Source organism: Hyperolius riggenbachi, chromosome 5, assembly GCF_040937935.1.
Source record: "Hyperolius riggenbachi isolate aHypRig1 chromosome 5, aHypRig1.pri, whole genome shotgun sequence".
Classification (NCBI taxonomy): domain Eukaryota; kingdom Metazoa; phylum Chordata; class Amphibia; order Anura; family Hyperoliidae; genus Hyperolius; species Hyperolius riggenbachi.
In genome coordinates, this window is record NC_090650.1 from 440,961,522 (window position 1) to 440,974,148 (window position 12,627).

Here is a 12,627-nt window from a genome sequence, read left to right on the forward strand (position 1 = left end):
TCCGATCTGAATTTCAATCGATTTTTTTTCCGATCGATTCTCGTTCACTTCAATGGAAATCGATCGGAAAAACAAACAATCACAAAAAATGTATCAAAATTCAGATCGGCCATGTTGGAAATAATCGATCTGGCAGGTAAATCTGCCAGAAAATTGTATGGTGTGTACCTAGCATAAGATATCTTGTACAGTGAACCATTAAAGGTATTCCCTAAACAACTTATGTGTTCAGATTACATTCCCAAGTGACCTATTATAACTAATGGGGAGATGACAAGGGGACCAAAATTATCAAAGCTGTATTTTCGCTGTATAAAAAAGAAAAACAAAACAGAAACAAACATATAGGAATAGCCCAATGTTTTGTGATGCAGAGGGGTGCTCTTTATAATTAGCTGCTAAATGATCGGTGGTGTGATTGGTGGTAAATGTACACAACATGGTGGAGTCAGTGTTGTCATTGAGCCACCATGCTGTCCCTAAATCCTCGGACACAGTCACGTTTTATCCAATCGGTAACTGCTCTGCTTAGATAGAAGCCAGCGAGTATCGCAGCAGACTTCTGATTGTACGAGAGCGATAAGTCTCTGTTACCAGCCCCCGCTATGCGGAGCCGCGATCTCCCACCAGCGCCGACACCTCCTGCAGGTGTTCGCGCACCGCCTGGTCCAGCACGGCGTAGACGTCCTTACAGGCCTTGCTGGCGGCATCCATGACTTTCTCCAGATGATCCTCGTGCAGACGCGAGTTCATCTCCAGCAGGGCGATCTGATCGGATTTTGGAAGTAGCGCCAACGCCAGCTGTGGCCCGCCGGACGCCTCCTCGATGTAGCTGAGGTCTACCAGGGGCGTGTCTTCAACGAACCCGGCCGAGCAGGCGCACACGTAGTCCCGCATGGGTATGCCGGCATCGATCACCGCCAGCGTAGCCGCGTTCACACAGGTGGAGTAATTCCCACCATCCGCCTGCAGAATCTGCAATAAACAGACAAACGTCAGTTAATATAATGCAGAAGACATCATTAAAGCTGGGTTCACACTGAATGGATGAAAAACCGATCCTGTAAAATATGATTCACTTTCAAGCGGAGCGGTTTCTTACATTGGGCATCGGCTTTAAGCAGTGTTTTCTGTTCCGCTTTGCGACCTCACCTGCCCAGTATACCAATCACTGTCACACTCAGGGCCACTGCACGGGGGAGGGCCAGTATACTGATCCCAGCCCCATCAGAAGCATCAGGCTACTGCTGGATTGCAACAGACCAATGGGAATCCTCCTTCAAACAAGAGATGATTCTCATTGGTCTGTTGCAATCCAATGGGAGCCTGATGTTTCTGAGTTTGGATCTGTATACTGGTGCTTCTCCTGTGCAGTGGACCCAGCCCAGCCGCGGCGCAGGACCCAAATGTGAAGACGGCAAGTAAAAAAAAAACAGTGAAACATACACGGCGACCGGGAGAACTGACAGTCCGTTCTCATAGGCTTTCATGGATTCCATCAGCATCTGCTTAGTGCAGCTGATCCATAAACGTTGAACAGGATGCATACTTGTGTTCCATTCATCAGAACCCAACAAAATGCTTTGCAGAGGATCCTTTCAGATCCGCTAAACAGATTTTTTTATGTGCAGTGTGAACCCAGCCCAACTGTGTTACAATTCTTGTTTTATAAAACGTGCTTTTTATAAAAAGTTATTAGAAATAAGCAATCCACAACCGGTTATCAGGCAATAGTTTGATGTGAAACAGTCCAATGACAGTTCCTGGGCTCGGACACCACAAATGGCATACCTATAATTCAGCCTCTGAGAGATTTGGGCGTAGGGTAAAGCTGATAAATTGCTCACCCTGCTCCTGCCAAAGTCCCAGTGACGTAAGTGACTATTCCCACTCCAGGTCACCATGGACACGGGGGTAAGAGGGGAAGGCAATAGACACAAGAGAACTGTATAGAAGAGGGAGGCGGGTCCACTAGACACCGGGGAACTGAATAGAGGAAGAAGGAGGTGCTGTGCTTGCAAGAATGGGGCAGGAACGGTTCTTAAGCACTTGAGGACTGCGATGTTAACCCCCCCCCCCCCTAGTGACCAGGCCATTTTTACTTAATTGGGCCACTGCACCTTTAAGGCAAAGCTGCAGGACTGCACAACTCAGCTCACAAGTGATTCCCCCCTCCTTTTCTCCCCACCAACAGAGCTCTCTGTTGGTGGGGTCTGATCGCCCCCACATTGTTTATTTTTATTTTTTTTTATAAACATTTGTTTTTATTTTTAAATAAATTTTACAATTTTTTTTTTAACTTTACCCTCCCCCCTCCGTCTCCCCTGCCGGCCAATCACGAGATCGGCTGTCATAGGCTTCTGGGATTTTTTGAGATTGGACATTTCAGACCAACTTTGTCAAGAATTATATGGTGTGTGATGGATTGTCAATTACTTGATGTTTGGTTCCAATCAATTTTTCTGAGCTTTCAATTATTTTATTCATGATTGGGGAAAAATTGAACATATGTGCCTCAAAACTCCTTGAGAGTCTGGTTCACAAACGCCTGACCCAGTACCTCAATGCCAACTCACTGCTAGACCCACTGCAATCTGGATTTCGGCCTACCCACTCAACTCAAACTGCTCTCACCAAAGTGGTCAATGACCTTGCCTTAGATAAAGCTGAAGGTAAATACTCCATTCTCCTCCTCCTTGACCTTTCAGCAGCTTTTGATACAGTAGATCATCCCCTACTTCTCCAGTCCCTCCAGTCCATGGGCATTCACAATCTCGCCCTGTCCTGGCTTTCATCCTACCTCTCCAACCGCTCCTTCATGACCGCCTTCAATGAGTCCTCGTCCACCCCCAACCACCTCTCGGTGGGAGTCCCCCAAGGCTCGGTCCTTGCCCCCCTACTGTTCAACCTATACACATCCTCCATTGGCAAGGCTATCTCCTCCATAGGTTTTAACTATCATCTGTATGCAGTTGATACCCAGATCTACCTCCACACCCCTGACAAATCCACCACTACCATGGACAAGGTCTCCTCCTGTCTATCAGCCATCTCCTCCTGGATGTCCGCTAGGTTCCTGAAACTAAATCTAGACAAAACAGAATTTATGATCTTCCCACCCCGGCCATCCATGAACCTCCCAGATGTGCATGTCACTGTTAACCACACTACCATTCGCCCTACCTCTCAAGCCCGCTGTCTGTGTGTCACCCTGGACTCCGCACTCTCCTTCACTCCCCACATCCAAAACCTCCCAAAGTCCTGTAACTTCCACCTCCGTAACATCTGTAAGATTCGCCCTTTCCTGACCTCTGCCACCACCAAACTCCTCATCCATGCCCTCATAATTTCCCACCTTGACTACTGCAATGCCCTTCTCTCTGGTCTCCCTATGACCCGAACAGCCCCACTGCAGTCCATCATGAATGCGGCAGCCAGAATTATCCACTCCTCCCATCGCTCCACCACGGCGGATCCCCTCCTTGAATCCCTCCACTGGTTTCCTATTCAGTCCAGAATCAGATTCAAGATACTGTGTCTGACCTACAAATCTGCCCACAAAACCTGTCCAACCTACATTTCCGATCTTACTCAGAGGTACACACCTAGCCACTCACTCCGCTCTTCCAATGAACTTCGCCTAATCCCCCCCCCCCCCCCCCCCGCATCACCCAGTCCTATGCACGCCTCCAGGACTTCTCAAGAGCTGCTCCAACACTATGGAACTCCCTACCTCCACCCATAAGGGCAGCCCCCTCCTTCAACATCTTCAAGAAAGCCCTCAAAACTCACCTTTTCACTCTGACCTACTACCCCTCACAAGTGCTCTAAACCTACAGCTGAACTCTGGTCCCCTACCGTTCGTGTCCCTACCTCTCCCTCTAGATTGTAAGCCTTTGGGCAGGGTCCTCCTCCTTTTGTGTCCTACCTGATCATGCACCTCCATTACTGTGAACCCATGCTATGCATCTGAGTGAACCTAACTTGCCTAATCTCCATGCTCCATCCAGTGACTGACTAAGCATTACCTTGTACTCATACTGTGCTGTGTGATCTCCATGCTCCCATCCAGTGACTAAGCATTACCTTGTACTCATACTGTGCTGTGTGATCTCCATGCTCCCATCCAGTGACTAAGCATTACCTTGTACTCATACTGTGCTGTGTGATCTCCATGCTCCATCCAGTGACTAAGCATTACCTTGTACTCATACTGTGCTGTGTGATCTCCATGCTCCATCCAGTGACTAAGCATTACCTTGTACTCATACTGTGCTGTGTGATCTCCATGCTCCCCTCCAGTGACTAAGCATTACCTTGTACTCATACTGTGCTGTGTGATCTCCATGCTCCATCCAGTGACTAAGCATTACCTTGTACTCATACTGTGCTGTGTGATCTCCATGACCCATCCAGTGACTAAGCATTACCTTGTACTCATACTGTGCTGTGTGATCTCCATGCTCCCATCCAGTGACTAAGCATTACTTTGTACTCATACTGTGCTGTGTGATCTCCATGCTCCATCCAGTGACTAAGCATTACCTTGTACTCATACTGTGCTGTGTGATCTCCATGCTCCATCCAGTGACTAAGCATTACCTGGTACTCATACTGTGCTGTGTGATCTCCATGCTCCATCCAGTGACTAAGCATTACCTTGTACTCATACTGTGCTGTGTGATCTCCATGCTCCCCTCCAGTGACTAAGCATTACCTTGTACTCATACTGTGCTGTGTGATCTCCATGCCCCATCCAGTGACTAAGCATTGCCTTGTACTCATACTGTGCTGTGTGATTTCCATGCTCCCATCCAGTGACTAAGCATTACCTTGTACTCATACTGTGCTGTGTGATCTCCATGCTCCCATCCAGTGACTAAGCATTACCTTGTACTCATACTGTGCTGTGTGATCTCCATGCTCCATCCAGTGACTAAGCATTGCCTTGTACTCATACTGTGCTGTGTGATTTCCATGCTCCCATCCAGTGACTAAGCATTACCTTGTACTCATACTGTGCTGTGTGATCTCCATGCTCCCATCCAGTGACTAAGCATTACCTTGTACTCATACTGTGCTGTGTGATCTCCATGCTCCCATCCAGTGACTAAGCATTACCTTGTACTCATACTGTGCTGTGTGATCTCCATGCTCCATCCAGTGACTGACTAAGCATTACCTTGTACTCATACTGTGCTGTGTGATCTCCATGCTCAATCCAGTGACTGCGTACATTTGAATATGGCGCTGGTAGACTTGGGCGCAGGATCCAGCTGTTAAATGGCTGGTCCTGCTTCTGCACAAGTCCGGGGCGTTTTAATTACTATTCCCCCTCCAGGCCGACATGGATAGTGGGGGAATGAAATAATTCGGCTTCCAGCGATTGCTGGAGGCCGAATTATTGTGTTTTTTAAGCAAATTCGGCTCCGTCTTCTGACGGAGCCGACCTTCCTCACTGAGCGCCGCTATAGACTGATTCCCATTACAGTCTATGGCGGCGCTGGCTGCGCCCAAATCTAGCAGCGCTGAAAAGCACTGCTCCGCCAGTGACTAAGCATTACCATGTACTCATACTGTGCTGTGTGATCTCCATGCTCCCATCCAGTGACTGACTAAGCATTACCTTGTACTCATACTGTGCTGTGTGATCTCCATGCTCCCCTCCAGTGACTGACTAAGCATTACCTTGTACTCATACTGTGCTGTGTGATCTCCATGCTCCCCTCCAGTGACTAAGCATTACCATGTACTCATACTGTGCTGTGTGATCTCCATGCTCCCCTCCAGTGACTAAGCATTACCATGTACTCATACTGTGCTGTGTGATCTCCATGCTCCCATCCAGTGACTGACTAAGCATTACCTTGCACTCATACTGTGCTGTGTGATCTCCATGCTCCCCTCCAGTGACTAAGCATTACCTTGTACTCATACTGTGCTGTGTGATCTCCATGCTCCCATCCAGTGACTAAGCATTACCTTGTACTCATACTGTGCTGTGTGATCTCCATGCTCAATCCAGTGACTAAGCATTACCTTGTACTCATACTGTGCTGAGTGATCTCCATGCTCCCCTCCAGTGACTAAGCATTACCTTGTGCTCATACTGTGCTGTGTGATCTCCATGCTCCATCCAGTGACTAAGCATTACCTTGTACTCATACTGTGCTGTGTGATCTCCATGCTCCCATCCAGTGACTAAGCATTACCTTGTACTCATACTGTGCTGTGTGATCTCCATGCTCCCCTCCAGTGACTAAGCATTACCTTGTACTCATACTGTGCTGTGTGATCTCCATGCTCCCATCCAGTGACTAAGCATTACCTTGTACTCATACTGTGCTGTGTGATCTCCATGCTCCCATCCAGTGACTAAGCATTACCTCGTACTCATACTGTGCTGTGTGATCTCCATGCTCCCATCCAGTGACTAAGCATTACCTTGTACTCATACTGTGCTGTGTGATCTCCATGCTCAATCCAGTGACTAAGCATTACCTTGTACTCATACTGTGCTGTGTGATCTCCATGCTCCCCTCCAGTGACTAAGCATTACCTTGTGCTCATACTGTGCTGTGTGATCTCCATGCTCCCATCCAGTGACTAAGCATTACCTTGTACTCATACTGTGCTGTGTGATCTCCATGCTCCCCTCCAGTGACTAAGCATTACCTTGTACTCATACTGTGCTGTGTGATCTCCATGCTCCATCCAGTGACTAAGCATTACCTTGTACTCATACTGTGCTGTGTGATCTCCATGCTCCCCTCCAGTGACTAAGCATTACCTTGTACTCATACTGTGCTGTGTGATCTCCATGCCCCATCCAGTGACTAAGCATTACCTTGTACTCATACTGCGCTGTGTGATCTCCATGTTCCATCCAGTGACTAAGCATTACCTTGTACTCATACTGTGCTGTGTGATCTCCATGCTCCATCCAGTGACTAAGCATTACCTTGTACTCATACTGTGCTGTGTGATCTCCATGCTCCATCCAGTGACTAAGCATTACCTTGTACTCATACTGTGCTGTGTGATCTCCATGCTCCATCCAGTGACTAAGCATTACCTTGTACTCATACTGTGCTGTGTGATCTGCATGCTCCATCCAGTGACTAAGCATTACCTTGTACTCATACTGTGCTGTGTGATCTCCATGCTCCATCCAGTGACTAAGCATTACCTTGTACTCATACTGTGCTGTGTGATCTCCATGCTCCCCTCCAGTGACTAAGCATTACCTGGTACTCATACTGTGCTGTGTGATCTGGTTTTCTTGTATTCCTGTATTGTCATATTGCTGTATGTCACCCCTAAATATTGTCTGTAACCTAAACTAATGTCCAGCACTGCGTAATATTTTGGCACTTTATAAGTACAATAAATACATAAATAAATGTGTGTGCTACATTAGTTAGATTTTTGAATTGTTACAATCAGTCAGAAAAATTGCTATTCTTGAATTGAACAGATATTTTAAAAAAATTGTATGGTGTGTGGCCAACTGTAGTGTCCGTTTTTCCCAAAGTTTTGAGATACGATGTGAGTAGTGGACCACAATCCCTCTCTGATGAAGAGATGACGAGAGCAGCAGCAGATCCCGCCACACACAGCTCACCTGCACGTAGATGTCGATCTGGGAGCGCGGGTACAGCTGGGTGAGGATGGCGGCCTCGAAGGTCTGCTTGAGGTGCAGCGTCATCTCGCTGGACTTCCTGTCTCCGTGTGGCCGGCGTTTCCTCTCACCCGTGCTGAAGGTAGCCATACTATACTGGCAGTTCACCATGGCACGATCGTGAAGTGTTTTACTGCGAGGGCCGCGGATCTGCGAGAACAGAGATACGCGATAACACACAATCAGGCATTGCACAGGACATTGCTCATTCTGAAACAACACTGCAGTTTATCAGAATCAGAATTTATTATCGCCAAGTACAACGGTGGATTGTACCCGGAATTGGTTTTGGCGCATACAGGGTCGTTGATGAAGAAACAAGAAATAGCATACATAGGACAAGCATACAGGGGACAACATTACAGCTTGTGCGTACAATTAAGCAGAGTGCAGCATTGCATACAGTTAAGCATGGTACATACATATAAACAATAAAAACAATTAAAGCAAAAATAAAAAAAGAAGACAGAGAGCATTGCAGCATACACGTACAGTTAACGTAATACAAGCATAGCAAAGCATACACTGATAGCAGGAACAGAAAAGAGTGGGACTGGAGCAGCAGCCTGAGAGCTGATACGAGCGCTGCCATTTTCAGCACTGGACGCTACACAGCGACACGCTCCCAACAAGACAGGTGCTACCGATAGTCCACGGAAGTAGAGAGAAAGCTGAGGGGCATCATGATGGAGGCGGACAGCAGAGTTCACTCGGGTCAGGTTGCCCAAGGAGTAGCGCTCCTGATTTCAAGTCCGCACGGCTGGGTAATGAGGGTGCAGACACAGTGGGGGCCCTGTGGGGCCAGGGGGCACCTTTGCTGGGCAGCAATGGTGGACGTGGGGCCAGGGGCAATGGTGGACGTGGGGCCAGGGGCCACCCCGGCTGGGCAGCAGCAGTGGTGGACAGGCCAGGGGGGTTTACCTTTGGTGGTGGCAGGACGCTGATGCCAGATGCAGCAGGCAGCATCACCTCCTCTGTGGCTGCGATGGGGCAGCATCGGGCCCTCCATTGACGGTGGCGTGGCCGTGCTGGTGACCTGATCTCAGGGTGACCTGTGGTGGAGGGGGTCCAGCAGGGGCCGGGGCTGCGATGGCCGTTCCCTTGGTGACTGGGGAAGCCACTGCAGTATAGGCCTCCTCTGCACGCGGGGAGTGTCCCAGATGCCCGTGCTGGTGTCCTGGTCTCAGGGTGACCCGTGGTGGAGGGGGTCCGACAGCCCCAGCAATCCTGGCTGCGGACAAAGGGTAACCTGCCCAGCGATGGGGTGGTCTCTGGCAGCGGTCCTGGACGGCTGCTGATGGCGGTTGGAGCAGCCACCGGCCCCTGAAAATGTCGGACCGGCGGCGCACGTGCTCAGCCCGCATGGCGGCCTCTTCCTAGGCGGCAGCCCCAGACGGCTGAGGGCAGTGTCGCTGCTGCACTTCTCACTGTGGTCCCCGGCAGGAGAGATAGACCGCGGACAGCGTGGAGGCGAGCGGCGTCCCGGCTCCCCTGGCTGCAGCGAGTGGCGTCCCAGCTCCGGCTCCCCTGGCTACTACGAGCGGCGTCCAGATTCCCCTGGCTGCAGCGATCCCAGTTCCCGGCTCCCCTGGCTACAACGAGCGGCGTCCAGGTTCCCCTGGCTTCAGCGATCCCCACCACGAGCACCTCCGAGGCCCCTGCATGATCCCCAGGTGGGTGGAGGTGGTCAGGAGGTTGCCAGCGGGGGAATTAGGGGGAAATAAGAGAAAAGGACCGGAGCCCTGTGGCCGTGGCATCCTGGCATGGCGCCATCTTAGTTTATGAAAAGTAATAAAATGCTGCACTAATTCATAGATCCTCAGCCATCTCCTAACGCCTGCTCCCTTCCCCTCAGCCAGAAGCGATGGCACAGTACATGTTTAGTGTGGCATTTATGAACACCTGACTATTTCCTCTGTAGCACAGTATTGATCTCAGACATATATATGTGCTTTAAAGCGGACCCAAACCATAAATATTTTTAATTCAAAATATTTAGTTGCACCACTCTGACACATACAAAGATAAATAAACACTCCTTCGAAGCCTATGAGCATTTCAGTGCATGCTTTTCACCCTTCTCTTTTCATAACTAGGGTTATAGAGGTGGCAGCCATTACTTCTGAGCTTAGTAGGCGGTTTTAGATCATGGGTGTGTTTGTCATCAGTTACCCTCCCTCACAGGGGCGTCATCTATGTGAAATCTCATACAAGCTGAGATCACCTCCCCTGTGACATCAGTAGCAGCCTGTGGTTTTTTTTTATCTCCTCCACCAGTCTGCCGGATTCTGTCCCGGCAATATGAAAGGAAAGGTTCCTCCAATAAATGTAAAATATTTTATATTTGTCATCATGCAGCTGGAAAAAGGCTGCTATTATTATAATTTAGAAAATAGATTTTATTTCTGATATCTTGTATTTTTAATTTGGGTCCACTTTAAGTCTTATGGCAAAAAAGTGCTTTACAAATGTGATTGTATCGTATATACAACCCCCATTATCCAGCACCAACGGGGATCGGCTGATGAAGGATAAGTGTAGTTTTTGGTTGCTTGAGAGTCAATGCTAAAAGTAGGCCTAACTAAAACAATACTACAGTCAGGGCCAGATTTACCATAAGGCAATGCAGGCACATGCCTACAGGCGCCTGATGACGGGAAGGCGGCTCACTCCCCTCCCTGAGCGTCTTCCTCCCTCCTTCCCTATGCAAAGTCCTGATGAGAGCATAAATTAGTTGTTACTCACCTGGCTCTCGGTATTCCACAGATGAGATCTCACTTCAGTCAGGAGCACCTCTAGCTGCTTAATACTGAAGGTATGTCTGGCACCCAAATACTAAGGGGCACCTGTAGCTACCTATGATGGGCAAGGGAAGTAAGGGAGAAGTGACTGCTGGGACAGCCAGCACACTTGTGGTACAGTTCTGCGGGGGTTTGTAGGTTCATGGAGGGCAGAGTCTGAGGTGACAGGACATCTGTGCCTATAGGCTCCTCTGAGGTAAATCCGGGCCTGACTACAGTAGTAGAATCCCTGTGGGGCAGCAAGGAATCTGGCCAAGTGGTTTACTATGTCAGAATTGGTCATATAATTACCGTATATGTATATTTATACAAATGCATTTGCTGGACATGTAACCCCCACCCCATTCTGCAGAGGTACCTAAGAGGGAGGAGATTTGTACTTACACCTAAACTACTTTTCTTTTCTTTCAAGTTAAAGGACAACTGTAACCTGTAAGTCCCCATAGAGAACTCTATTGTTACTGTAGACAGATACTCACCTGTGTAGAGGGAAGGTTTTGGATCCTATAGAGCCTCCCCATTCCTCTCTTCCTGTCCTCCCGTTCCACTTCCGGGGCACCATTCCAGGTCCTGAAGTACTTCTGAGGAGGAGTGGCCGCACACTGCGCACACGCAAGCATGGATGTCTGCACAGTACCGAGCCGCTGCTCTTCAGATACTCGGAGACCTGAACTCACGGATGTGACCCGGCGGTGGAACGAGGGGATGCAGAGAGGATCGGGGGCTCTATGGGATACAGTCTTCCCTCTACAGAGGTGAGTATCAAAGGGTTATTTTAAAATGGAGCTGAACTCTTGCACAGGACAAAAGGAAAACATAAAAATGCACCCGGTTTAGCCTGTCTAATCCCCCTCATCTGTGACTAATCACAAGTTGTAATTTGATCAATCAGCAGATTGTCACAGCAAAGCAGTTAATTGGTAAACACAGGATGTTTGCTTTCATGAAAGCAGGAAGCAGACACACTGCAGATTTCTTGCAGGCTTTGTATAAGCTGTAACTAAGAAATGTTTTTCTTTAAAAGGTTATTATGCTGTTGCTTATCTATTAAAGCAGAGAGGAAGTTCTGAGTTCAGGTCCACTTTAAAAGGCTACATCTGTCAAAGTAAAGTGACTCCCAGCTGGCTGGTCACGTGTGCTGGAGTGTCTGGGGGCGGGGCTACTGCTCAGATCGCAGCCTGCAGCCCTGCTGCAGCAGGCTCCGCCCCCCGGGGATATCAGAGGAGGGAGAGGGGCGGAGCAGTGTGATATATACAGGGGGGCCCCCTCACCTCGTGCGGCCCGTACACCACCGCCAGCGCCTTGCTGTTCCCCTGCTCCACATAGGCCGAGCCGTCCGCCTGAGCGAAGATCCCCATCCGGGCCTGGATCTTCCGCAGCTCCCCCGGCCGCCGCCCGTCCTGCCTGAAGCCCTCATCCGACAGCAGCTCCAGCCCCGCCATGCCAAACACGTGAGGAGCCGCTCAGCACAGCACTTCCGCCAGCCGCCTGACGTCACTTCCTCGCCGCTCACAGCACTTCCGCCAGTCATCTAAAGTCACTCGGAGTAGTGTTGTCCGGATCATGAACGATTCGGATCTTTGATCCGAATCTGTTTTATGAGTCGATCATCCGAATCATTAAAATGAACGATTCGGATCGCAAAAGGGGCGGGGCCAGGAGCGACACGCCCCCTCTCAGCGGGCAGCGGGGTCCTGGAAGCAGGGATCGCTCTGTTGGAAGGGAAGCAGCCTTACAGGGACAGGTAGAGGGGACATGGGTGCCACTGCCAGATATGTGTAGAGCACACATACTGGCTGCAATGTGCTGCTGATTACAGGCTGTCTGTTCCGTAGTTGTGCACAGTGAACACATTGGAAGCTTTTGGCTCAGCACAGCTCAGTAACTTTGCAGACACTGTGATTGAAAGGCAATATAATCCTCCTGCACTGGGCACTAAACAGCTGCACTTATCTTCTGGGAATGCTTTCTTTCACTGTGCGACCTTTTCTTTCAAAGTGTACAGATGAGCATATAGGTGAAATATATGTAAAGCATATTGCAGCATGTGGGTATTACGTGCAAACATTTCTGCTCTCTGCTCGTCCCTCCTCCCTTCTCTGTCCACTCCCTGCCCTCTGTCCATCTTCTCCCCTTCTCTCTGTG

At 49.3% G+C, this 12,627-nt stretch overlaps 1 protein-coding gene across 1 annotated transcript; it reads right to left on the minus strand.

The window, feature by feature from the left end:
• EXOSC4 (exosome component 4) lies at window positions 1-11,975 on the minus strand. Its single transcript, XM_068235003.1, has 3 exons — window positions 11,754-11,975; window positions 7,625-7,831; window positions 1-975 (listed from the first exon to the last, which is right to left on the minus strand). The coding sequence occupies exons 1-3, from the start codon at window positions 11,922-11,924 to the stop codon at window positions 604-606; spliced, it is 750 nt and encodes a 249-aa protein (XP_068091104.1). The 5' UTR covers window positions 11,925-11,975; the 3' UTR covers window positions 1-603.
• Between the last annotated feature and the right edge of the window lie 652 nt (window positions 11,976-12,627).

What these genes read in the sequence shown, in the direction of transcription:
- EXOSC4 (XM_068235003.1), bottom strand. Translation starts at nt 11,924, where the DNA reads ATGGCGGGGCTGGAGCTGCTGTCGGATGAGGGCTTCAGGCAGGACGGG. An exon ending in TGGTGTACGGGCCGCACGAG is followed by an intron (nt 7,832 to 11,753) that starts GTGAGGGGGCCC and finishes CTGTTCTCGCAG; the next exon opens with ATCCGCGGCCCTCGCAGTAA. An exon ending in AGATCGACATCTACGTGCAG is followed by an intron (nt 976 to 7,624) that starts GTGAGCTGTGTG and finishes TGTTTATTGCAG; the next exon opens with ATTCTGCAGGCGGATGGTGG.